Raw genomic sequence first — 27,735 nt, 5'->3', positions numbered from 1 at the left:
GTGGACTTGCCGTCTGTGTCCTATATATGGCCATTCAGTTGAGGATGGGCTGGGTAGGGCTTCGACGGCTAGGATGTTTTAGAATAGGCTAGAGTGAGCTTCAATGGAGACTCAGTAGTTGTAACCTAAGCACAGAACTGAGCAGACCTCTAGGTCTCTGGCCTAGAACATGCCTTAACTGGGTCAGACCAATGGTCCATCAAGCCAAGTAGCCTGTTCTCACGGTGGCCAATCCAGGTCACTGGTGCCTGGCCAAAAACCAAGGAGTAGCAATACTCCATGCTACCGATCCAGGGCAAGCAGTGGCTTCCTCCATGTCTTTCTCAATAACAGACTATGAAATTTTCCTCCAGGAAATTGTCCAGTCCTTTCTTAAAACCAGCTACCCTATCTGCTCTTTCCACAACATCTGTTCCAGTGCTTAACTATTCTCTGAGTGAAAAAAATTTCCTATTATTGGTTTTAAAAGTATTTAATTTATATCATGAATTAATATAGAACCAAATCTTTATCAGAAAAGGGGAAATGGTAAAACTAGAGGGCATAAATTGAGGTTTTGAGATGATAGATTTAGGAAATTCTTTTTCACGGAGAGAATGGTTGATACCTGGAATGCCCCCCTGAGGGAGATGGTGGAGAGGAAAATTACAGAATTCAAAAAAGCACGCGATGAACACAGTAGATCTCTAATTAGAAAATTAAGGGCATTAATTGAAGAACTAGGGCCATGTATGTTTGGTTTACCATAAGAATTGGTTCTGATATAGTTATTTCATGTGGATTCCATAATAAATGCAACGCTCATTTGCATATTTATCTGCATGTTTGTTTATTTTGTTTTCCCGTTTTACTTTGATCTTGACACGGTTACTTTGTGTTTTATGATATATAGCAATGTAAACATATATTCATCCACACCATTTTATTGCTACATTGTGACTGCACATGTTTGAGTTCTTTGGTCCGTTGTTTTGCATTTCCTTTATTTTCTCTTTCACGTACACATTTTATTGCTTAGTTAGTTAATACAATTGGGTTTTGGTTTTTTTTTTATTGCTTTGTTTATATACATATGTCTATTTTTATGTTCTTAGCGTCCGCTGATGAAGGTATTGTTTGATGATGAAACTTGGATTCTCGTTGGGACTTTTTAACAATAAAGCTTGTATACTGGTTGATTAGAACATCTTTCTTGCCTTGATTTGTTTTTGTCTGTACCACAACTTCAAGAAGTGTCAGTTGGAACTAGCCCAGCGCCTGGAGTACCTGGGAGTTCCCTTTGACGTGGCTGTAGGTTTTTCTTCCATAGCCATGCAGACAGAAGCTCCAGATGCAGATATCAGACCTGCTACTGAGGCCAGCTCCTACCCTGTGGCATTATCTGCAGGTCCTGGGGTCGATGGCGGCAGCCATAGCGGTAGTACTTTAACGAGGGCACTTCTGAAACCTCTTCAAGACACACTTCTGTTTTACTGATCTCCTCAGATGAACTTGCTTTAATAGCCGCTTCCATGGACATCGGAAGTCAGGAACAGCTTGTGGTGGTGGTTGCAAATAGCTCCCCTCTCAAAGGGCTCACATTTCCTTCTGGAAGATACTGATGACCGATGCCAGCCTTTATGGTTGAGGGGGGGGAGGGCCATTGCAATGGACATCCAATTTAGGGTTGTTGGTCAGCAAAACTGGTCCATAAATCACCTGGAACTCAGAGCCATTTGGCTGGCGCTATAGGTCCTGGAGAAGTCCCTGAAAGGCAAAGCAGTCAGGGTCTTCTCGGACAGTGCAACAGTGGTGGCTAACATCAATCAGTAAGGAGGCACCAGAAGCACCCTTTGCACCTAGTAGCCCAGCTCCTCTTTCAGTGGGCAAAAGCTAATCTACAGACTCTCTCAGCTGCACATGTGAGAGTGGAGAATGTTCAGGCCGACTATCTCAGTCAGCAGACTTTCGCCTCAGGGGAATGGTCACTGTCCCTAAAAGCGTTCGTTGCCATTGTCTGGTGGTGGGGGCACCCACTGATGGATCTGATGTCCTCAGCAGTAAATGCAAAGGTGAATCACTTTTACAGCAGAAGACATGAGCCCAGAAGCGCAGAGTTGGACCCAACCATGGCTGAAGAAAGGGCTCTTGTATGTGTTTCCCCCGTGGCCCATGCTAGATTGAGTCATTCACAGATTGCGAGTCATCTGGGGTTGGTAATCAGTGGCGCCTGATTGACCCCACAGATTGTGGTGTGTGGACCTAGTTCATCTACAAAGGGATGAAGACCTCAGATTGACGGTCCAAGCAGATCTCCTGACTCAAGGTCCGGTGCCCATCGAGAATCCAGAACACTTTGGGCTTACTGCTTGGCTCGCGAGTGGGCTACCCTACTAAGGAAGGGTTACTTGAAGGTGGTTTCCATTCTACTTAGGGTCAAAAAGCCCTCAACGATGACAGCCAATGCTAAGGCCTGGAAGACTTTCCGGTACTGGTATACTAAAGTCAATGCAAAACCCTTTGAAGCCACAATTTCAGTAGTCCTGGAATTTTTGCAAGAGGGCCTTCAGAAGAGTCTTTTGGTAAGTGTGCAGATAGCAGGTCTTTCATGTTTCTGAGCTTTGGGATAGGGGGGGGTAGAGGGGGTGAGGTCTCTGGTTTCTCATCCAGACATCATCATATTCCTTAAAAAGACTCTCAATTACACCCTCTGGTGCATCTCCCGTTCCATCCTAGAATCTTAATACCATCTTGCAAACTCCATAGGGCTCCATATGAGCCATTAAAAGAGGCTTCCCTTCTTGATCTTATGGTGAAGACGGTGTTCCTGGTAATGATTATGTTGGCGAGACAGATCTCAGAGTTACAAGCGCTCTCTTGCAGGGAGCAATTTCTCAAGATTACGAAAGCAGGGCTGTCCTTATGCACAATCAGGAAGCTCGTTTGCTCACCTTTCAGCCTACGGGGTCGAAGAAAAAGGATAAAATATTGCATTTGCTAGATGTCGAGAGTGCTTTTTTATTACCTCGACATTACCAATGAGTTTCAGGTCTCGGATCATCCTTTTGTTTTAACCTATCAGGCTAAGAAAGGGAAGTCTGCGTCTAAGGCCTCTATCTCCAGATGGATTAAAATGTCCATTTCCTCCATGTGTGGGCTGTAGTAAGCAGCCACTGATCATGTTTAAAGCACACTCCACCAGAGGGGTAGTTACCTCATTGGTGAAGGCTCAGGCAGTCTCTCCCCAGGAGATTTGTAGAGCAGCTAAATGATAAATTATTTTCATACCTTTACCAGGTTCTATAGAGTGGATGTGGCAGCCATGAAGGGCACAGCTTTGGGGTCCTTCTTGTTAAACGCAGGCTCAATAGTCCCCCCTTGACTCAGAGGACTACTCTGGTACATCCCTAATGTTCAGAACTACTTACATTGCACTAGAAAGAAAGATTAGTTTCTTATGTCAATGATCTTTCTTGTAGATGTCTAGTTGGGCATCACCTATCTTCTGTTGTAATATCAGTGTGTGTCTGTCTCAACCAAGCTGAGCTTAAAAAAAAAAAAAAAAATTAATTAAAAAAGAAGAGAAATCGGGTTTCAGTTTCTGCCTGAGAGCTGAACGCTTGAGTAACTACAAGTTCCATAAATGTTAATGCTAGTTGCACACAGTTTTTGTATCAGTTTTAACACTGTTAATTGGTATACTTGTTACAGTGAGAACAAAAGTGTATTGTTGGGGATTTTCCCTCCTTTCGGTTATTTCTTTCATTATAGTGATGCTTAACTGCTTTTCTACAAACTGAGGGGGCAGGAGAGCTAGCTGGGAAGGAGGCGGAGTTGAAAAGATGACTGATATTATTCTGCAAGCAACTTGCAGGTTCAAATGGATAACTCTAGTGTTCAGAACTACTAGACATATCTACAAGAAAGAAGATTGTTGAGGTAAGAACTTAATCTTTCTTTCCATTTAACTTTGTGTCTCCTAGTCATTATAATTTTTGAAAGAGTAAATAATCAATTCACTTCTATCCATTCTATACCACTCTATTTACCTGTTTTAGTGGAGTAGCATAATGGTTAGTGCAATGGGTTGAGAACCTGCAAAGCTTGCTCCTTGTGACCCTGAGCTAATTCTCCATTGTCTCTGGCACAAAACTTAAGATTCTGAGTAGAGAATGACACAGTGACCCTTTTCACGGCTAACCGCGGGTGACCGCAGGAATGGGTAAAACTTACATCTGTTCACCACCAGCATGGGAATAAACTTTTTCACCATTCCGTGGAGCAGTAAAAAAGCTTTGTTCTCATGTGGAACACCACCCACCAAAGCTTTCCAATATCCCACTATTGTGGGTCTGGTGGCTCCAGCCCACCCCACTCGATAGTGAGTCCGGCGGCTCCAGCCAGCTTCACTCCCTCCCTGCTCCTGGCACACAGGGCTGCTGGATGGTGCTCACGCAGCCTTCCCTCTGCTGGGCTCCTCCTTATGATGCAACTTCTTTTTTTCGTGAAGAAAGGAAGTTGTGTCATAAGGAGGAGCCCAGAAGAGGGAAGGCCATGAGCATCGTTGAGCAAGTCTATGTTCAATGACTCACTCTGCAAGGTTTGTGCCATCAGCAGGGAGGGAGGGAAGCCATTTGGACTTGCGGTACCCATGAGCTAGTGCTGCCCATTCGCCTCCCAGTCTCACTTTAAAATCTAATTACAGACTGGAGAATTGCTGGTGCACTTTCCCTCTGCTGTGGTCCTACCCTTCCTCTGACCTAACGTCCTGTTTTGGTCTGGGGCGGCCCTAAACAGATGGAAAATGCACTGGCAATCCTCTGCAGGCAGTAATTAGTTTTTAAAGCGAGACTAGGGGACACCATTTGATGGTGGTGAGAAAGTGGAAGCATGCCGTCCTTTGGGGGGGAGCCCTGTTGTAGCTATTAGAAGTCATGGAGGGAGGCAGGGTGGAGTCCAAAGAGGGGGGCATATACTAGGCTGAGGGGTGAGATGGAGGGGAAGAAATAATGAGTCTGAAAACAGGAGAGGGAGAGAGATGGTGGACAATGGGATGGAGGGAGGGAAAAGAAAGGGAGAGAAGTTGGAACCAAGAGGTGGTGTGCAGTGAGGGGAGATAGAGATTCCATATAGGAGGGCAGTTGGGAAGAGAAAGAGAGATGATAGACCCTGGGGTGGTGGGAAAGGAGGGAGAGATGCTGGATGAAAGGGTAGCTGAGAAAAGGAGAGATGGTGGATCTGGGGATGGTGGGATCCATTGCTTCAGTTGCACTTTCATTCTTCGGGCTGCTGGCAGCATGAGTGAAGTAAACATGCTGCCTTCTGTGGCTGGAAGCTTTCCCTCTGCTTCCTGGCCCCGCTTAGGTGCGAATCAGTAGCAGAAGGAAAGCTTCACTAACGCCAGTGGCCCAAAGAGCGCAAGGGTACTGCCTTATCAGATCCCATGGACATAACATAACATAAAATCGTATTTCTTTACTGCATAACCATGGAGTTCAATGCAGTTTACAAAAGGTTAATTAGTTAAACAAAATATGTGGGGGTCAAGGAAATTAATTGATTATAAATTTTGAAATTAGATGATTTTTTTAATTGTCTTCTGAAGACTACTTGAAAGGAGGAGGAGATGAATGCAGGGGGTCATTGGAGGAGGGAGCAGAGTGGTCATTAGAGAAATGCTGGACTGCGGGAATGAAGATGAAAAAAAGGAAAGATGCCAGACCTCCTGGGGAGAGAAGGGAAGGGAAGGGGAGGACAGAGATGGGAGATGGAAGATGGATGCTGAGCATGGAAAAAGAAGAAAATGTCAAATGGGCAGGAGACCCTGGCAAGCGAGTTATCAGAAGAGAAACAGAAACCAGAGTCTGAGACCAACATGATTTAACTAATGACCAGACAACAAAAGGTAGAAAATAATTTTATTTTCTATTTTGTGATTATAATACATAAGAATTGAAATGTTTATCCTGCCGATGATGGTGTTAGACATGGTTAGGGCCCAGGGCAGAAAATTGGGAAGGGATCCCAAAGCCTTCTACTAGCCTTTGCCATCTTCAGCTTCCAGCAGGCTTAGGGCTTTCTCTAGCCAGGGGGCAGTTGCGCTAATTGCACTCCTTGGCCTAATACCATCCCTGGCTTGTGTTATTTTTATATTTTGCACAGTATAGGAGAAAATGAATCTTTTTATTTCTTTGGTGGTGTACTATATGGAAGGTGTAGCTTCTTGGGATTTTGGTTTAATTTACATTTATCATTTTTGGTCACTTATGTATTTGTCATTGGTGTTCTGTGTGTATGATTGAGGTATTCTGTTAGGATGAATTTTCTATAGCATTCTGTAACTGTAGCATTCAGTTTTCCTGATAGTGGAGGGGATATTGTGAGGGGTGATTTGTTTGTTGATCCTTTTTCCATATTTGTGATTTCTAAAATGACAATTGTACAGCATATTGTTCCTTTTCTTTAATAAAATGATTTAAAAAAAATAGCTATTCAAGATTTGTGTGGATGGGATCAGACAGAGTTGACGGGGACAGAGTCTACGGGGACAATTTTTCCCCCCACATCATTCTCTAATTCTGAGCACACTAGGAACAGCTTACTTATGATAAATGTAAACCACATTGGATGTACTACAGAAAGGCAGTCATCAAAACTATGACCCTTTACCCTTTAACAGACAAACGAAGTTGTTGTTTTTTTCCTGTAGGATCATCTGGTTTGCTTTTTGCCTGGAACCCTTGCGCTGGGAGCTCACAATGGGTTAGCTGCTGAGCACATGGATCTAGCCAAAGCCCTTTTGGAAACATGCTACCAAATGTACACTCAAATTGAGACTGGGCTGAGCCCAGAGATAGTGCATTTCAATTTACATGGGCCAAAGGACAGCAAGGACGTGGAAGTCAAGGTAAATGTTCTACTTTTTTTTTTTTTTTTTTTCTTCAGCAGGAAATGCATTTTATTTTCTTTTATTTGTAATTTAGTTCTTGCATGTTAGAGCAGATTTAAGAAACTGAGAGAAAAGCATGCGAGAGATCCAGAGGAGTCGGCAGAGTGGGAATTCCAAGGCCTGAGACCGCAGATCGGAGAACATGAGAAAGAGAGGAAGCCTAAGACAGTGAGGAGCAGGGCACATATGATGGGAAGAGGACTTTAATACAGGCTTTACCCTTGAGAATGTGCACGCCAGCATGCTGTGTAGCTCACTCTGAAAATTCAAATGTTTCTTCTTTTTTTCTTAAAAAAGGTGATTTTTAAACAGCCAGGACCACTGCTGAGTCTTCCTCTACTAAGTTGGCTCTTCAGGAGCCTCAGCTGCAAAACAATTTTTCTGTGGGCCTGGATGTCAAAAATAGGAAATACATATTCAATGACAATGTTTTATTTTCACAGTGCAAATTTCTTATGGGAAAGACGTTAAATAAATAAATATTAAATAAGTTAAAAATACAGAAAAAAATTCAGATTCAGTAAAAGCAGCAAAAGAAAAAAAAGGAATATCAGCTCCTAGGCCTGTAACGAGAGACATCACTGAGGAAAAGAGACAGAGAGGCTTCCTCCTCCACCACCACATTTACATGTATGTAATAAAGGAGACCTGCCCTTCTCTCAACACAGAATCACTACACACAAAGGAGACTGCCCTTCCCCAAGTGAGGCATTGTGAAGATAGACAGTTTTCCCATAACACGCCTTGATCACCAATCCAAGAGAAGGCAGGGCTCCTTTTTCACATCCTAATCTATACTAAAGGCAGGTCTCCCTTTGGAAGTAACCACCATACAGAAAAGAGACGCTTAACCCTTTCCTGGTCTTTTCTTTGTCCGCAACAGCATATCACCTCCATCAAATCCAGGGCCTCTTCCCTTTCCTTCCCCCAGTTCCAGCAGAGGACCAGGCAGGAGATGGTAAACACCCCAGAAACAAGAAGACTGGGACTTACATAGGACCAGGGGCACTTGAGAAGCAGGTCTCCCTTTGCATACCTTCAACCTGAGGGAAAGGCAGGTTTCCTTTTGCATACCCTGATCCCATGCCTATGAGAAGCAGGTCTTATCCTATCCAGAGGGTAAGGCAGGTTTTCCTTTGTACACCCTTAACATAAGAACAAAAGCAATGCCTCTGCTGGGTCAGACCTGAGGTCCATCGTGCCCAGCAGTCCGCTCACACGGCGACCAAACAGGTCCAGGACCTGTACAGTAATCCTCTATCTATACCCCTCTATCCCCTTTTCCAGCAGGAAATTGTCCAATCCTTTCTTGAACCCCAGTACCGTACTCTACCCTATTACACTCTCTGGAAACACATTCCAGGTGTCCACCACACGTTGGGTAAAGAAAAACTTCCTAGCATTCGTTTTGAAGCTGTCCCCTTTCAACTTTTCTGAATGCCCTTTTCTTTTATTATTCGAAGAATCTGTCCCTCTCTACTCTCTCTATGCCCTTCATGATCTTATAAGTCTCTATCATATCCCCTCTAAGTCTCCTCTTCTCCAGGGAAAAGAGACCCAGTTTTTCCAATCTCTCAGCGTATGAAAGGTTTTCCATCCCCTTTTATCAGACGCGTCGCTCTCCTCTGAACCCTCTCGAGTAACGCCTTGTCCTTCTTAAGGTACGGCGACCAATATTGGACCCAGTACTCCATTCCCATGATAAGCAGGGCTCTCTTTGCATACCCCAATCCCATATCCAATCTCCCTTTCATACTTTCAATTCCATGCCCACAGGAAGCAGGTCTCTCTTTGCATGCCCTAATTTGCCCTAAGGGGAAGGCAGGTCTCCCTTTGTACACCCAGATTTCATGCCATGTATTTTAGCCAAAATTACAGGAAAAAAGACACCCGTCAAATAAATCACTTAAAAAGGACCAAAAGATGGGACAATTTTTTCCTCTCTCTCCCCTGTGACTTCTTGCTGTTGGTTTTGCGCTGTTTCCTGCTGAGGTTTCCAACATCCTTGTGGCCGAGATTTAGTTTTATCAGTGGTTGCTGGGGTAGAATTTTATTTTATTTTATTTTTTTCTCTTAGCAGAAGTGCTTCCTTGTGAGCCCATAACATTGCCCATAAGAAGGGGGAGAGGGTATGAATTTTGAGGAATGTCCTGATGTGTTTACCTTGTCAGTATGATATTGAATTTTTGAGCAAGGCTAAACAACCTTTCCCTCTCCTCTTTCACACATTTTTGTTTTCAAGCTTTTCTAGTATTTTGTGTGAGCTTAGTCACAAATGTTAGAACCATCTAGAAATTGTTCTTTAATTTTGTACCTTTTCTGAGCTATCAGTGTATTGCTGATGTGATCTGGCCAGGTGTAATTCTGAGTTCTGTTACATCCACTCTGGAATCATTACAACAGATCTTTCATTCCAACCCGCGAACTGGGTGTTGCAGAAATCCAACACTTTTTTTCTTTCTTCTGTAGATGCCACAGAGGAACTGAACTTTGAGGTCCAGCCCTCCATGTCTCAATGTACCATCAGGAGTCATTCTCATAGTACTCGGACATCCTTTTTTCTGTCACATCCAGATCTCACAGCTCTGGTTACTGAGCAGTGGGAGACTCTGGAGAGTTCCTTTAGGCTGGCTAAGACCATGGCTAAGTTTATTCTATGGCACCAGTTTTTCAGTAGCTCTTTGAACTGCCAAAGGTGGAATCGGTGGTGGCTCAGGTGACCAAGTGCACTGTCTTCTCCAGTGACGGAGGAGTTATGCTGAAGGATTCTCAGGATTACATAGTAGACCTGGTTCTGAGAGAGCTTTTTGAGATGGCTTCTTTGGGTATTAAGTCAGCTGCAGCTGCTTCCTTTGCAGCACGTGCTTGTCACACAAAGTTGCACCGCAATCCTTCAGTGGAGGACGACACCTCTCCCACAGCTAGTGCTGGAAGGGGTTAATTATGTAGCAGCTGCCTTGTATGACTTTTTTCAGCTGTTAGGCAAAGTTTCAGTTTATACTATTTTGGCTTACAGAATGCTCTGGATCTTCAACTGGGCTGGAGATTCTGCCTCTAAGGTGACTCCCAGCAGGCTTGGGAACAAATCTCAGACCAATGGGTTCTCCAGCAGGTAGTCCGGATAAGGTGCTGAAAGTTGGGGCGACTCTGCAGTTTCTCTTGGACATTCAAGCTGTTAAAATGTACAGCGCTAGGTAAGCCTTTCAGCGCTATAGAAATGATAAAAAAGTAGCAGTAGAACCAGTTCCTGAAAGTGAATCGGGCTCTGGCAGATACAACTTATACTTCATCGTGACAAATTGAAGGTTCAGAAGAAACTTCATCATGACAAAGGCTCAGAAGACTGGAGACACACCCTGGATCTCAAGTTCTATGAATTTTGCTCTTTTGCATGGAAACAGTGCATTCAATTAATGCAGCGGTGGCTCCTGGAGAGTTTCTGGCTTCATTGGATCTAATGGAAGCCTATCTGCATAGTCCTATCTTCCCCAGACACCGAAAGTATCTTGAGATTTCATGTTCTTCAGCAGCATTTCCAGTTTGTGGCACTACCCTTTGAGTTGGCAACAGCCCCCCGCACCTTCACCAAAGTGATGCCATTGGTAGCAGCGTGTATCCGCAGAATAAGAGTCCTGGTTCATCCATATCTGGTCAATTGGTTAATCAGGGCACCATCCATACTGGAGTGCGAGCAGGCAGTAGGTACTGTGGTGTCTCTCCGGCAGTGTTTGGGCTGGATTGTAAACTTCAGGAAAAGCCAGCTAATTCTATCTCAGATGTAGGATTGCCTAGGAGTTCAGTTCAACACACTCCAAGGCCATGTTTTTCTTCCTGGACCATGCAAACAGAAGCTCCAGAAACAGATCGATCTTCTGGCAATCCAGAGTCCCACAGGTCCTGGGATCCATGGTGGCCTCCCTAGAGGTTGTGCCTTGGGCTCAGGCACACTTGTAGCCACTGCAGCAGTCCCTCCTGTCCCGGTTGTTCCCACAACATCATTCCCTTCAGATGCCTCTTCCCTGGATAGAACCGGCGTGGAGCAGTCTGCATGGTGGCTTCAGGGAGCTAAACTAAATCTTAAGTTTATATACCGCATCCTCTCCATGAATATAGAGCTCAGCACGGTTTACAAGAGCTTAACAAAGGAAGGTATAACACATTGGGTTTGGTGGTTGAGTATAGGGGGGAGGAGAGCATTACATTTTTGTGAAAAGCCTAGTTTTCAGGTGCTTACGGAATAGTTGGAAGGAGACCTGATTCCGTAGTGGGGTGGGTAGTAAGTTTATTCCAAAGCCCTGTGATTCTGAAGAAGAGAGATTTTCCCAATTTTCCCGCATAGAGGATACCTTTTAGTGAGGAGAAGGATAGTTTTTAAGTTTTTATGTGGTCCTGGTGTTGTCAGGACCTGAGGAGTTTCAAGATAGTGGGATTAGGGAAGGGAGGATGCCGTGTAAGATTTTAAAAGCTAGGCAGGAGCATTTAAAATGAACCCTGGAAATTATTGGGAGCCAGTGGAGTTTGGACAAAAGTGGGGAAACATGGTCAAATTTGCATTTTGCGAAAACCAACTTGGCCACAGTGTTCTGAATTAGTTGAAGTCTTTGAAGACTTTTTTTAGTTGGACTTGGGTAGATGGAATTACAATAGTCTAGTTTGGAAAGGATGATGGATTGAACAAGGACGGCAAAATGTTGTTGGCAGAAGCAGGATCTCGCTTTCCTCAGCATGTGGAGGCTGAAAAAGCATGATTTTACCAGGGAGTTAAGGTGGTCGTTGAAGGAAAGAGAAGAGTCGATGATGATGCCTAGAACTTTGCTTGAGAACTCAAGCTGCAGTGTGGTGCCAGAGGGCAGTGCAAAGAGGGTGGGCAGCTGTTCTAATTTTGGACCGAGCCAGAGAAGTTTCATTTTGGACTCATTCAGTTTCATTTGAACTGAGAAGGACCAGGATTGGAGTTTCGTTATGTAGGCTGTTATGTTCTTAGAGAGGTTGGTAAGGTTCGAGTCTGTCTCGAGAAGGGCAAGGATGTCATCAGCATAAGTATAGATTGTTTCAAGGGAAGATAGATGGAAGAGTTTCAGGGAAGGCATGTAGATGTTGAAGAGAATAGGGGATAGGGGTGATCACTGTGGGACTCCAAGTCGGTTTCCAAGGAGCGGACATGGTGCCATTTGTGTTGACAGTGTAGGAGCGGAAACGTAAGAAGTTCGAGAACCACTCTAAGACTGGAGTCTATGCCTATCTCGGAAAGTTGATAAATTAGAATATCATGGACGACATCAAAAGATGCTAAGAGATCGAACTGTAATAGGACAGCAAATTTATTACGAGAATGTAATTATTGCACCTTTGAAATTAATGCGACCAGTAGGGATTTGGTGCTGAAGTTGGGTCTGAAGCCGTATTGGTAAGGTAAGAGAATGGAAAATCTCTCTAGGTAGGATGAGAGCTGGGTGGAAATGATGGCCTCTAGCATTTTAGTCAGGAGAGGGATGTTTACTATGGGACGGTAGTTAGAAGGAGAGGAAGGGTCAAGATCAGCTTTTTTTCAGTAATAGGGACAAGGCAATATGTCCCATTTCTGCGGAGAATAGGCCCGATAGTAAAGCAGAGTTTATAAGACTGGTGAGGGATGAGATGGCCTGTGCGGGAATATTTTCGTACAGGTAGGAAGGGAATGGATCCAGGGCACATTTGCAGTATTTCAGTTTGAGGCAGAGTTTAGAGATCTGGGGTTCGGATAAGAGTTCGAAAGTAGTCCAGGATCTGTCTGCTGGGATAGGGTTAGAGTTTTGGAGGCCAGAGAATTATAAAAGACTGCTAGAGGGAAGGAGCTCCTTATCTTTTCATTGAAGAATTTTGCTAGGTCGTCTGTTGATGGGGAGGAAGGGGGAATGGTGGAATCGTTTTTAGAAGTTAAGGTGCGCCAGATGTTAAACAGTGTGCTACTCTGGTTGTTGGATCTGGAGATTTTATCACCATAGAAGTTCTTCCTTGCTGCTCTCAACAAGGGCATGCCCCTCAGAATTAGAGTAGATCACTCTTGACAATAGATGTGAGTCTCTTGGGCAGGAGTGCTCATTGTAATGTAATGTAATGTAATTTATTTCTTATATACCGCTAAATCAGTTAAGTTCTAAGCGGTTTACAGAGAAATATACATTGAAGAGTATAATAAAATAAGATAAATGAATAAAGAATTGGTACTTTGAAATTCCCTTACTGTCCCGAAGGCTCACAATCTAACTAAAGTACCTAAGGACAAACAAATTAGCAAATAATAGAAAGGAAAAATAAAGAATAGAGGAAATGAGATATAAAGCATCCTAACAAGAATACATAGAAAACATTGATCTCATTGCAGGGATTGTTCCATCCAGGGCCAGTGGTCTCTCCCTTAGAGGCACTTGTCAGTCAACCGTCTCAAGCCATTCAGTTGGCGCTCAGAGATATGCAAAATACTCTAGAAGGAAAGGCAGTGAGGATGTTTTCCGACGGTGCCACAGCAGTAACATATGTGAATTGACAGGAAGACCCCAGAAGTGCTCCCGTAAGTCAGGAAGCTTGGATGTTGTTCTGGTAGGCAGAAGTTCACCTTCTAGCTCTTTCAGCGGAACAAGTGGTTCAAATGGAAAGGAGCAATAAAAATGGCTGCCAAACTTTTATATGAGGAAAATAAATAGAAACAAGAGAAAAAGGGAAAGTGATACAGTTCTCCAAACTAGTGGCGGAGAAAATAAAGGTAAAAAGGTTGGTGTTCATGAAATATAAAAATACTCGAAGAGAAGCAAAAAAAAAAAAAAAGAAAGAAAGCTGAAAGAGAGATCTTCCTGCACTTTCGCGATACGTAAGAGCAAATGGCCAGAAATATAAAAGGGAGACAAAAATTTTTTCAGGTATATTAGTGAAAGAAGGATGACAAAAAATGGAATTGCGAGACTGGAAGATGCTATGAACCGCCATGTGGAGAGTGATCTGGAAAAAGCAAACGTGCTAAACAGATACTTCTGCTCTGTTCAAGGAGGAAAATCCTGGAGAAGGATCCCGATTGGCAGGCAAAATTACAAGTGAGAATGGAAGGGATACTGTACCTTTCACGGAAAAAAGTGTTTGTGAACTTGAAAAATAGAAGGTGGACAAAGCCATGGGACTGGACTGGATTCATCTCAGGATATTAAGGGAGCTGAAAAGTTCTGGTGGCTCCGCTTAAAAATGTGCCCAATAAATCCCCGGAGACGGGAATTGTTTCTTTGGATTGGAGACGAGCAGATGTGGTTCCTTTTCACAAAAGTGGTCGCAGAGATGAAACTACTTGCCAGTAAGCCTTACTTCGGTTATTGGAATCAAATGGGATACAAAATCCGAGACAACATGGCTTTACTAGAGGTAAATCGTGCCAAACGAATCTGATTGAATCTTTTGACTAGGTGATCACAGAAATAGATCAAGGAAGTTGCTCTAGTTATAATTTAGTTAGATTTCAGCAAAGCCTTTGACATGGTTCCTCATAGGAGACTCTTTAATAAATTTGACCAACTGAAGTTAGGACCCAAAATGGTGAACTGGATTAGAAACTGTTTGACGGACAGATGTCAGGTAGTGGTGGTTAATGGAATCTGCACAGAGTCAGGTAGTGGAGTGCCTCAGGGATCAGTGCTCAGGCTGATTCTGTTCAATATGCTTGTGAGCGATATTGCTGAATGGTTAGAAGGAAAGGTTTGCCTTTTTGTGAATGATACCAAGATTGGTAACAGAGTAGACTTCCCGGAGGGAGTAGAAAACATGAAAAAGGATCTGCAAAAGTTGGAAGAATGATCTGATGTGTGGCAACTAAAATTCAATGCAAAGAAGTGCAGAGTGATGCATTTGGGGTGCAGAAATCTGATGGAGATGTATGCACTGGGAGGCAAGAGGCTGATATACACAGATGAGGAGAAGGGACGTTGGGGTGATTAGTATCTAAGGATCTGAAGGACAAAGCAATGTGACAAGGCGGGGCTGTAGTTAGGAGGATGCTAGGCTGTATAGAGAGAGGCGTAACCAGCAGAAGAAAGGTGTGGATGCCCCTGTACAGGTTGTTGATGAGGCCTCACTTGGAGTATTGTGTTCAGTTTTGGAGGCCATACCTGGTCAATGATATAAAATGACTTGAAGCAGTCCAGAAGAAAGCGACAAAAATGGTAGGGGGTTTGTGCAAAGAGACCAGAAGACCTCAACATGTATACTCTGGAAGAGAGAAGGGATAGGTGTGATATGATACAGACATTTTAGTATTTGAAAGGTATTATAATATAGGACCAAATCTTTTCCAGAGAAAGGGAAATTGGTAAAAGTAGAGAACTTACATTGAGGTTGAGGGGTGGTAGACTTAAGAGTAATGTTAGGAAATTCTTTTTCACAGAGAGGATGGTGAATGCCTGGAATGCTCTCCCGAGGGAGATGGTGGAGAGGAAAACTATGGTATTCAAAAAAAGTGTGGGATGAACACAGAGGATTGCTAATTAGAATATAAATGAGCAAACTTTCAGAGTCTCTGAATCCTGCAAAGGAGATGGTTTGGATAAGCTGGAGTAAGCTTCAACAAGAACTCCAGTAGTTGAAACCTAAGGACAGTACCGGGTATATTTCTAAGGTCAGAAATAACAAAGAAAAAAGACATTTTAATTTAATCATGATATTATAATGTATGTGATTACAGGGCAGACTGGATGGACCATTCTTATACAATCCCCCTTTATTCCGGGACCAGAAGGCAAGCATACTCCTAGGGGAACAGACCCTGAGCTCTGAGGTGGCACAAGGCAAGCTGGCTCCACAGGTTCACTTGAAGCTTTCCATATGAAGCTACATTCCTTCTTCATGAAAACTGTATCTTTACTCAGACAGAGAACCCCTGAATAAGGGGTCTCGGAGCACCGAAGTCACCAAAAGGGTCAACTTGCATCAAAAATAAGCAAAATAAGAAGAACAGATCAGAAACAATTCTGCACGGTTCACTTTCAGAAAGAAAAAACTGAATGGGGCGCTGTGTTGCTCTGCTATGTGGGAGGAGCTGAAAGCAATGAGTGTCTTTTTGCAAGACTCTGTTCGTGGGTACACATTGAACACCTATCGTGCAGACTCTGGAGTGGATGTAACAGAAATTGGTTTATGGTAAAAAGAGATCGAATATAGCCATCATTGTTGCGAAGCCTTCACTGGCTCCCAATAATAACACACTATCATTTAAATTGTGCACAAGATGGTTACTCCCCAGAATATATGATTAATCTTATACTAAGCCAACTAACTGCTCTCTCAAATCAAAAAATCCTTGTGTCTTACAATATCCATTATTTAAGGCATAGGATTTAAATTATTTATTCAGAAGGCTTTGTTCTTCAATCTGCTTAATGCTGGAACTCTTTCCCAAAACTAAGAATACAAGATTAGGTTCTTACCTTTACTAATCTTCTTTCTTATTCCTGGATCAGTGGGTTTTATGCATCCTTAGCCACTGTAGAAAGCTTCAGATGATTGAAGTCTTAACTCTGCCCTCTGCTAGCATATCCTGGAGCATGTCCCTTGGACTCTAGTCTTGCTTTCTACATGCCAGCCTGTAGGAGCTTATCTCTTTTGCTTGTGTTTTCTTTTTTCTAATTTTCTGTATTTCCTTTGCGGATTTGCCATCATGCTATGGAGATTCCCTGTGGGGACATCCTTGTGGTGGGAGATTGCACACTGTTGAAGAACATTTGCTTTTGGGGAGGTTCCCTGCGTGGCAGTAAGCCCCCTGGACAGCCTACAGGACAGATCAGGAACTAGCTCACCCCAGGTTCATCCGCTAGCGGGTGTAACAGGCTGAACAGCTCTGTAGAGGCATGACTGGGATCAGAGCTGGACTGCGTGCATCTGCCAGGTGGTTGCACAACGTATCCGAGGGTGGTGGAGGTCACCAGCCATGGTGGTCGGGTCAGTGAGACAGTGAGAAGACTTGAAATCCAACTTTACAGCTTCAGATCTCCCCACATGCTGTTCCAGCATTGCCTGTACTTTCTTCCATTAAGTACAATGGAATAGTGAGTAACAGACTGACAGCCTGTTTTAGCAACTTCGGGGGGTCTTAAAAGTGGGTTTGGTGTGGTTTCCCTGTATGCCATACCCCTCCTCACCTCTAAAATCCCCAAATCACTGTTTTCTGGGGATTCCTTTTCCTTTCCCAGGCAATTTTATTGCAAACTGGGCATCTGCGGTGGCTATCTTGGATTTTTCCCGATTGGAGTAAAACTATATTTTTTATAGTTAGAGCTTCGTTTCTGCTCAAAACTTCACAGATGGCCTTCCCAGGTTGGGATAGAACAGATTCATGCCTCATTTGTGGCAGATGGCTGTCGGATGCACAGCCGTGTTCCACATTCACTGCGGCCCACGAGGGGAGCTAAGTTTGCATGGATGTGGTGCATTCCGCCTCAGGGGAGACCCTCCTTGAGCCTTCTGCCCCAGTTTCTGTGAAAATCATATCTGGAGGCCCTCAGGAGAGTGTATAGGCAAACCGCAAGTGTGGTTCCGGAGAAAAGCCTCAAGTCTTCCAGGTACTCTGAGTCTGAGGCGCACAGGGTGGGTCTCACCATGGGAGGTCTTCCCCCCTCCCCCCAAAATTTTATGAATATGCTCTCTCGGGCATATTTCATTAGGAAGTCCATGCCTGTACTCACCCCATCGATGTATGGGCCGTCTGTGGGAACTACGCCTTCGCTGGTCCGAGTCTTTCACCTTTGTTCCCCAGCAGGACCCTGGTATGAAAAAAAAGGGCAATGCCAGCGATTGATCCCTCTGCTTTCGCAGGGAGGTTCAGCGGCATCCACAAAAGTGGCAAATTTGGTGGAGCTCCACAATCAGGATTCGTGTGGGTCCTGCGACCTTATCACAGAATCTCTGCAGAAATAAAAACTGTAGCCAGATCAGACGGTCCAGGAGCAATGTTCTCTCATGAGTTGTCAGAGGCCGCTAACTAACTCCTTTCCTGATAACCCACCTTATAAGCCTCTGGAGCAGGCGTACTTGATGGATCTCACTATCAAGACAGTTTTCCTTATCGTTGTCTCGTCAGCTCACAGAGTTTTGGAGTTCCAAGCTCTTTCTTGTCGGGATCCTTTCTTGCATATTACGAATACCAATGTGCTATTGGATATGGTTCCTTCCTTCCTCTGACAGTGGTTTCTGCCTTCCATGTGAATCAGGAAGTTCGACTTCTGGCATTTGTTCCTTCTGGTTCAAAGGCCAAGGACCGAGTGTTGTGGTCTCTGGATGTGTGCAAGCTTGTGCTGTGGTACTTGGAGCTCACCAACGCGTTTCATATCTCAGACCACCTGTTTGTCCTGGGGGGTGGATCTTGCCCACAAGGGCAAGCCTGCCTCTAAGACTACTATTTTGAGATAGAAACATAGAGTATGACGGCAGAAGAGGGCCGACGGCCCAACAAGTCTGTCCACTCAAGAACCCTCCCTCCCTCCCGCGAGAATCCATCTAGTAAGCATTCCTCTTGAGCGACCCCACCTATCTGTCCCATAGTCCCTTGAAGTCAAGTGTGTTACTGGCCTCGACTACCTGACGTGGAAGACCATTCCATCGATCAATTACCCTTTCGGTGAAGAAGTATTTCCTGATGTCCCCATGAAATCTTCCCCCTCTGAGCTTTAGCAGATGCCCTCTTGTCACCGTGGGACCAGTAAGAAAAAAGATTTCTTCTTCCACCTCAATGCGGCCTGTGATGTATTTGAATGTTTCTATCATGTCCCCCCTTTCTCTACGCTTTTCGAGAGAATACAGGCGTAGTCTGCTCAGACTTTCTTCATATGGGAGATCCTTAAGTCCAGAGACCATCCTAGTGGCCATTCGCTGAATCGACTCCATTCTCTTCATGTCCTTCAGATAATGTGGCCTCCAGAAGTGAACACAGTACTCCAGGTGAGATCTTACCATGGATCTGTATAACGGCAGTATAACATCAGGCTTTCGGCTGATAAAGCTCCTTCTGATGCAACCCAACATTTGTCTAGCCTTTGCTGAAGCTATCTCCACCTGATTAGCAGCTTTCATATCTTCCCGGATGATTACTCCCAAGTCCCGTTCTGCTACAGTTCTTGTTAGGTTTTCACCATTCAGGATGTATGTTCTGCATGGATTTTCGCTACCAAGGTGCATCACCTTACATTTCTTGGCATTAAAATTCAGTTGCCAAGTACTGGACCATTGTTCCAGTAAAAGCAGGTCCTGCTTCATAGTGTCGGGCATGGTTGCGGTGTCTGGTTCTGCTGCGTTGCCCACAACGTTGCATAGTTTAGCGTCATCGGCAAATAATGTAATTTTGTCACGAAGTTCCTGAGGCATATCCCTTACAAAGATATTAAATAGTATCGGGCCCAAGACAGTGCCCTATGGCACTCCACTGGTCACTTCCGATGTTTTTGAGGGAATACCGTTTACCATCACCCTTTGAAGTCTCCCGCTAAGCCAGTCTTCTACCCATGCAATCAGTGTTTCTCCTAGGCCCATTGCATTCATTTTGTTCAATAACCTACGGTGTGGGACACTATCAAAGGCCTTACTGAAATCCAGATATACAATGTCCAGGTACTCTCCCCCATCCAGTTTTGTTGTTACCCAGTCAAAGAAGCTTATCAGATTGGATTGACAAGACCCTTTGTAAAGCCATGCTGGTGTGGATCCCTTAATTTTTCATCATCCAATCTGTTTTTTATCAGTGTTTCAATGAGTTTGCACACTATTGATGTAATTTTCAGCCTCTGACCTGCATCCCTTTTTGTGGAGCGGAATAACGTTGGCAGTTTTCCAGTCCAAGGGGACTTTCCCTTTGCGTAGGGAAAGATTGAAAATCTCAGCCAACGGTTCTGCCAGGACATCTCTCAATTCCTGAAGTACTCTGGGGTGTAGATTGTCCGGGCCCATAGCTTTGTTTACTTTCAGCTTTGATAGCTCGTGGTAGACATTGCTCACGGTAAATTCAAGGTCCCGGAATGGGTCCTCCGAGCACCCCTTTGTCTGTAGTTGAGGTCCGGATCCTGGTGCTTTGCAGATGAAAACCGAGCAGAAGTAGAGATGGATTCGAGCGGTCATTTCTGCAGCTTATGTAGCAGCAGGAAAGAAGCCTCCCTCTGGGTTCGGGCTCATTCTACCAGAGGAGTTTCCTCCTCCTGGGCCGAGTCTTCAGCATTGTCTGTGGATGAGTTTTGCAGGGCTGCTATGTGGTCCTCCTTGCACACCTTCACCAAGTTTTACAGGATGCCACTTTTGGTGCCTCAGTGTTGGCAGAGAGCAAATCAGTCTCACCCTGATGTTTTCGGAAATCCTCCGTTACATCCCACTGGTCCTGGAATAAAGGTGGATCGTACAAGAACCAAGTGGGCCCAACAGAGTGGAATAAACTCCCAGGTTACATATGTCAGATGAAATGTTGGTGCAAAGAGAGAAGACAATATAGTTTTACAACTTGATGTATAAGTGATATAAAGAGACAGGGGTAGGTATTTGTAGCGTGTGGGTGAGTATTGTATGTGAGGGTGGAGTGGTTTGTTTTTGATGTGTATTTTATGTACGACAAGGCAATTAAGTCCGTGCTTGTATGTATGTGTTTTTTTACTATGTATGTGTGTTTGGAACCCACTTTGTATAAAGTGGGATATAAATAAAAAAAACATAAGCCTAATCTTTCATTCAAGTTTTTATCTGCCATCATTTACTATGTTCAGGCGGACTTTCTCAATCGCTAAATCCTAGACCTGGAGAGTGGTCGCTCTCACAGAGAGCATTCTGCCTCATTGTCAGTCACTGGGGCAGGCTCTCGATGGACTTGCTGGCTTTGGCAAAGAACTCTAAAGTCCAGCGCTTTTTCAGTTGAGGAAAAGAATAAGGAAGCTTAGCTCTCGATGCGTTAGTTCAGTCTAGGCCAACTCAGGAACTCCTTTACATCTTTCTGCCCTTGCCCTTGGTGGGTCAGGTCGTTTGCAGGATTGCAACTCATCTGGGCCTAGTGGCCCCAGACTGGCCTTGTCACCCATGGTACGTGGACCTGATTTGTCTTTATCTAGGCCAGAAGTTAAGACTTCCATGTCATCGCTGCCTTCTAAGTCGAGCTTGTTCCTAGGAAGAGCCCCTAGCACTTTGGTCTAACAGCATGGTTTTGACTGCAAGGCCTTGACTCAAAGAGGCTACTCTGATGTGGTTATTGCCACTCTTTTGAAATCCAAGAAGCCATCTACTATGGTGGCTTATGTCAAGGCTTGGAATGCTTTCCAGCATTTTTTGTGCCAGAGGCCAGGTGGAGCCTTTGCTGACTCCTGTTCCAGTGGTCTTAGCCAGTCTAGACAAGGGCCTGATGGTATCTTTCCTCAAGGTACAAGTGGCAAGCCTCTCCTGCTTCAGAGTGCACAATGGCTCTTCACTTACAGCTCATCCTAATGTGACCAGATTCCTCACGAGGGCACTTCGTTTATACTGTCCTCTGCATCAACCCTTTCTTTTATGGAATTTCAAGTGTTCTGAAAGGTCTGACTTTACCTTCTTTTGAGCCGCTCAAGGAGGCGTCTCTTCTGGATCTTACAGTCAAGACAATTCCTCATGGCAATTGTCTCAGCTCAGCATATTTCAGAGCTGCAGGCCCTTTCTTGTAGAGAACTCTTTCTTTGGTGTAGAGAACTCTTTCTTTGGTTCACAGAGGTGGTTCAAATATGTTTCCTTCCTTTCTTCCGAAATTGGTTTCCGAGTTTCATGTGAACCAGGAAGTTCATATGCCTGCTTTTTGTTCCACGAGGTCAGAAAAGGATACGCTTTTGAAGAAATTAGATGTGAACAAAATTTTGCTTCACTATTTGGAGAGGACTAATGACCTGTCTCTCAGATCATCTGTTTGTCCTGATTAGCCAGTCCAAACGGGGCAGGCCAGCTTCCAAGGCCTCTATTGCCTGATGGATTCGCATAGCTGTTTCTTCAGTCTACATTGGCTGTGGCAACAGCTGCCAGTACCATTCAGAGCCCACTCGACTTGAGGTGTTACCACTTCGTGGGCAGAGTCTCAAGCGATTAATCCAGCCCAAATTTGTAGAGCGGCCACTTGGTCATCTCTTCTACCTTTACCAGATTTTACAGAGTGGATGTGGTGGCTCAGACCGATGCTGCATTTGGAGCCTCAGTGTTGCAGGCAAACTCTAATGTCCCAGCCTAGATGTTGCCATTGCTTTGGTACATCACCTGTTGAAATGACTCCAGAGAGGATGTAACAGAATGGAAGATTAGGTTGTTACCTTTGGTAATCTTCTTTCTGTTAATCCATGAAGGAGTCATTGCAGCCCGCCCTTAGTATACTCTGTCTGTTGTATCACCTGCATATATCTGTCTTTGATGTTTCTCCTTTCAGGCCTTAGTATCTTCCAGCCATTAGACATAAACCTGTGGAGAATTCTTTGTATATGGGGGTACATATCTTTGACAAAGGCATGCCTCCAATTTGTGCTCGTTGCACACAGCAGGTTGTTTCTATGTTGCCATGTTCTTGCCTATTTTTTTATTGCCTGTTTATTGTTTCTTTATATTGCAGAGCAGAACAGAATGAAGTTGAATAGCAAGGAGTTCCCTGTGCCCACCAAGTGTTTTGTGCTTTGTTCCAGTTCTCTTTGGTTGCTTTTGAACAGTATTGCAGGGGGCTCTGTATTCCTGTGCCAAGTGGGAGGAGCAAAGGAGAGAATTTCTCTAACACCTGGTACATGGGTTGGAATGAAAGATCTGTTGTAATGACACCTTCGTGGATTAACAGAAAGAAGATTACCATAGGTAAGAACCCAATCTTCCAGTCTTTGCTTTCTTTTGCCAGTATTGTCATTACGTAAAACTCATTACTTTTTAAAAGGCGTCAACTCTTCTTAGATTTCATTTTGAAATACACACTTTTTTCATTGCAAACTTGACCAGAGGCTACAGTGTTCAGCTGTGGTTGCTCCTTTTGATGACATTTGAACAAAAATGTGAACAACAAAATAATTTAATTAGCAAGTTAGTTCTTGTTTTCCAGCAGGCATTTTGTGATGTGTGTTCAAGTGATTGTCTTTTTGCAGCCTGCAGATAGACATAACCTTCTGAGACCAGAGACTGTGGAAAGCCTGTTCTACTTGTACAGATTTACAGGTGATACCAAGTACCAGGACTGGGGGTGGGAGATCCTGCAGAACTTCAACAAATACACACGGGTAAGATCTATCTTCCCACACCCTGGCCAATGACTGGGGATTTTATTGTAGTGTTCTGCCAATGCATAATATTGGTATTCCAAGTATGTCAAAACAGACTACAGTCAGTCTTGGTATCCTTCCCTTATTTCATTTTATATTTTTTAAATTTCCATCAGAAAGAGACTACAGGTTTTGAAGGCAACTTTATCATGGAGCATCTAGGCAGGGAAGGTACATAGGCTTATATACTAAGCTTATATAAAGGTCATTTACAAAAGCACAGGGATCCCTGGAGGCCCAAGGGGAGGGGGAAATCTATCAGGAGGCGGGAGGGAGGGTTGAGTTATGCCAAAGGAGGGAACATTGGAAGGGAGAGGGATCAGAAGGAGGAGGAGAATTAGAGAGGAGGGGTCATTTGTCAGTAATTTGAAGGCCTGGATCAAGTTATGTGAGCCCCATCTTATATTCAGCCGGGGCCAGCATAGCTATCTTGTGCATGTCCTGGTTGAATATTGTCCAGGACAACAAAAATTAGCCCCAGATGTTCAGTGCTAATATCTGGGGCTAATTTAGCTGGCGACAGCATTTAAAGAAATGTTGACCTCTGCTGGCTGTATATCAGATGGAATTTTTGTACCCTCTGAGAGGCTAATGAAGAAAACCTCTTGCACCTGCTGATTATCCTGCTGATTTTGCATTGCTATCCTGCAGTAAAACACTGATAGTGTTTCAGCACAAGTGTTAAACTAAACTAAAGCTTAACTTTGTATACCGAGTCATCATTCTGAGAAAACTCGACTCGGTTTACAGCAATTAAATAAACAGGGAATGATAAATAGAAGATAATAGCAAAATTTCAAAAGAATTAATTTTCAAAATGTTTGGCAAATAGAGTAGTTTTTAAAGATTTACGGAAAAATTGAAATGAACAGGAACTCCTTGAAAAAAAAAAAAAGGGGGGGGGGAGATCATTCCAGAGTTGAGAGAGTTTAAAGACCAAAGATTGACTGAAGATCTTGACTCCTTTAATCTCTTTTTTAGAAGGAGGGGAGAGTTTAAATTGTTGCAAAGGAAAATCGGTAAACATTCCAAAATAAAGGAAAAAGAGGATTAAACATACCATGACCACACACCACATCAAATGCGGTTTTACTTTCCTGTCATTCTTTTTTCCCTGTTTACTGATGCTTTGTAAACTGCTCTGATTTATATTGGAAAAAGAGCGGTTTATTAAATTTAATAAACAATAATTTGCTATCCCACAGCATACAAAATAAAAAAACAAGCAAAAAAAGTTTTGGCCACTGAGGTACTAGGGCAGGGGTGTCAAACTCATAGAAACATAGAAGATGACGACAGATAAGGGCCATAGCCCATCAGGTCTGCCCACTCTACTGACCCACCCCCAAGTCTACTATCCTAGGGATTCCACTCCTGGTGACAGGTTCCCTTGGCTTAACCCTCTAAGGGATCCCACATGGGCATCCCATTTGCTCCTAAATTCTTGCATGCTGTTTGCCTCGATCACCTGCACCGGGAGCTCGTTCCAAGGATCAACCACTCTCTCGGTGAAGAAATATTTCCTGGTGTCGCCATGAAATTTCCCGCTCCTGAGTTTGAGCGGATGCCCTCTTGTGGCTGAGGGTCCTTTGAGAAAGAGAATCTCTTCTTCCATCTTGATACGGCCGGTAATATACTTAAACGTCTCGATCATGTCTCCTCTCTCCCTACGTTCCTCGAGTGAGTACAGCCGCAAATTTTTCAGCCTTTCCTCGTACGATAGATCCTTGAGCCCCGAAACCATCCTGGTGGCATCTGTTGCACCGACTCTACTCTCAGCATATCTTTTGGCCTCCAGAATTGCACACAGTATTCCAAATGAGGTCTTACCATGGTTCTGTATAATGGCATTATGACTTCAGGCTTCCGGCTGACGAAACTCCTGCGGATGCAACCTAACAACTGTCTTGCCTTAGATGAAGTCTTCTCCACATGTTCAGCAGTTTTCATGTCTGCGCTGATGATCACTCCCAAGTCTCGTTCTGTTGAAGTTCTAGCTAAGGTCTCACCATTCAAGATGTAAGTTCTGCACGGATTTCTGCTGCCGAGGTGCATGATCTTGCATTTCTTAGCGTTGAAGCCCAGCTGCCAGGTCGAGGACCAAAGCTCCAACATATGTAGGTCCTGTGTCATACTATCGGTTGAATTGCCGTCTCTCACTATATTGCATAGTTTGGCATCGTCAGCGAATAACGTTATCTTACCTTGAAGCCCCTAAGTTAGGTCCCCTATGAATATGTTGAAAAGGAGCGGGCCCAAGACTGAGCCCTGCGGTACTCCACTGGTCACCTCCGACGTTTTAGAGAGGGTACCGTTAACTACCACCCTCTGAAGTCTGCCACTCAGCCAGTCATTGACCCATGTAGTTAGTGTTTCTCCCAGCCCCATTGATTTCATCTTGCTCAACAGCCTGCGATGCAGGACACTATCGAAAGCTATGCTGAAGTCTAGGTATATGACGTCCACAGATTCTCCCAAGTCTAGCTGTTTTGTTGCCCAGTCAAAGAAGCTGATGAGATTGGATTGGCAGTACCTACCCTTAGTGAATCCGTGTTGACTGGGATCCCATAGATTCTCCTCATCCAAGATTGCGTCTAATTTACATTTGATTAGTGTTTCCATGAGTTTGCATACTATTGATGTGAGACTCACCGGTTTGTAGTTTGCAGCCTCTGCCCTGCAACCCTTTTTGTGCAGTGGAACGACGTTAGCTGTTTTCCAGTCTATGGGGACTCTCCCCGAACTTAGGGAGAGATTGAAATGTCCTGATAGCGGTTCTGCCAGGACATCACGCAGCTCACTGAGCACTCTGGGGTGTAGATTGTCCGGTCCCATGGCTTTGTTCACCTTGAGTCTTGCCAGTTCATAGTAGACGTCGCCAGGTGTGAACTCAAAATTCTGAAACGGGTCTTTGTCTTCCAGTTGTCTTGGAGATCTATATACTACACCAAGATACAGGCATTTTTCCCTGCCCTGGCCAGGTTCACCCAGAGGGATTCCCCGGTGTACTTGACATCTGTGATTCTGGTAGTTTTGATGTCTTCTTTAATGTATAGTGCCATCCCTCCCCCTGACTTTCCCTCTCTGTCCTGATGAAATAAGTTGTATCCCGGTTTAGCCATATCCCACCCATGAGAGTCTGTGAACCAAGTTTCGGATATTGCCACCAAGTCAAGGTCGGCATTCATTATTTCGGTCTCTAATTCTAGAATCTTATTGCCTAAACTGTGTGCATTAACATACATAGCCCTCCATACCCTGCGATTGCTAAGTCCCTGTGGGGAGTTTCTCACCTGGGGTAGTGTGACTCCTAGAGAATTGTTTGCAATGGGGGCACTTACTTTGGACTTAGAATCGGAGTTTCGACTCACCTCATCAGGATCGTTCCTTACTGCACTTGTATCCGAGTAGGTACCCTCCCCTGACTTACCTAGTTTAAAGCCCTACGAAGCATAAGGGGCCGAAATCTAAAACATAGGCTAAGTCGCGGGCCTTTTTTTATTAATATACTTAGGGGTCCTTTTATTAAGGTACGCTAACCGATTTAGCATGCGCTAAATATGCACCTTAATAAAAGGACCCCTTAGTAGAAGTATTGGGTTACAACCTCTCCAACCCCACGCCAGCTCTGTGATTTAAACAAAATTAAATAAAAATGACTTTTCCTCTCTCCTTTAGGTCCTAGTTCACGCCTGCTGCCTAACACCAGCTCTGGCAGGATACACATTTCAAATCTGACATATTGTAATCGCAAAACAGAAAACAAAATTCTTTGTCTGGTCAACAAACTCAAGTCAAATGTTGTTTACGAATGTGTTTTGTGAAGACACTCGATAATAAAGAGGAGAGAACAGGTCAAAATGAATAGCATTCTAGCTGCATTACTACAGTTAAAAATAATGTTAATACCCAATGAGAAATACTTATCACATCCAAATTAGATTTAAAAAACCCAAACAACTAAACCCTTTTAAAGACTCTATGATAATCCAATAATGTTTTTTGCATCTTTTGTTGTACTACAAACAGAATCTCGACAGTATCGATCCTAATCTTCTGAAAGTGCACTGATCCCTCCCTATATACTGGACTGGTTTTTCTCCTTCCCTGTTCAGTAACCATAAATCAGAGTCAGTTAAAAAAAAAAATAAATAAAGTACAAAGCCTACACCCGCCACAGACACTGCTCTCACCCAGCAGGACAGTTAGTATACAGACAAAAACCGATCGTGGTACTTACCAGAGCCCCGCCACGGCACGCTGGTGATTGAACGAAACAGCATGACAAAATGGCACTAAAAAAATGGGGAAAAATATAGAACTACCACACTTCCTGCGGAGATCTAGAATGAACAGCTCTAAACTACCCGCGAAAATGACATTAAGAGGTCCTATTGGTCGAGCCAGGCCAGCAGTCTTGGCAAGCTCAGTTGGCTTCCGCTAGTGAGATCCGTTCCGGCTGCCGGTCTGTGGCTGTCGGGTTGTCACGCATGCGCGGCAGTGATTGCTCTCCTAGTTGCAATCATG

General features: G+C 44.1%; 1 protein-coding gene across 1 annotated transcript in view; it reads left to right on the top strand.

Moving 5' to 3' along the window:
* The window catches only part of MAN1B1 (mannosidase alpha class 1B member 1), a 245,232-nt gene that overhangs the window by 203,453 nt on the left and 14,044 nt on the right, over positions 1–27,735 (top strand). The window contains exons 11-12 of the mRNA XM_033961549.1: positions 6,689–6,886; positions 23,035–23,166. Of these exons, the coding sequence (XP_033817440.1) occupies positions 6,689–6,886; positions 23,035–23,166 (330 nt within the window). The remainder of the gene's footprint in view (positions 1–6,688; positions 6,887–23,034; positions 23,167–27,735) is intronic.

Source organism: Geotrypetes seraphini, chromosome 10, assembly GCF_902459505.1.
Source record: "Geotrypetes seraphini chromosome 10, aGeoSer1.1, whole genome shotgun sequence".
Lineage (NCBI taxonomy): Eukaryota > Metazoa > Chordata > Amphibia > Gymnophiona > Dermophiidae > Geotrypetes > Geotrypetes seraphini.
Note: the sequence above shows the minus strand (reverse complement) of the source record. Positions and strands in the feature narration are given on the sequence as shown.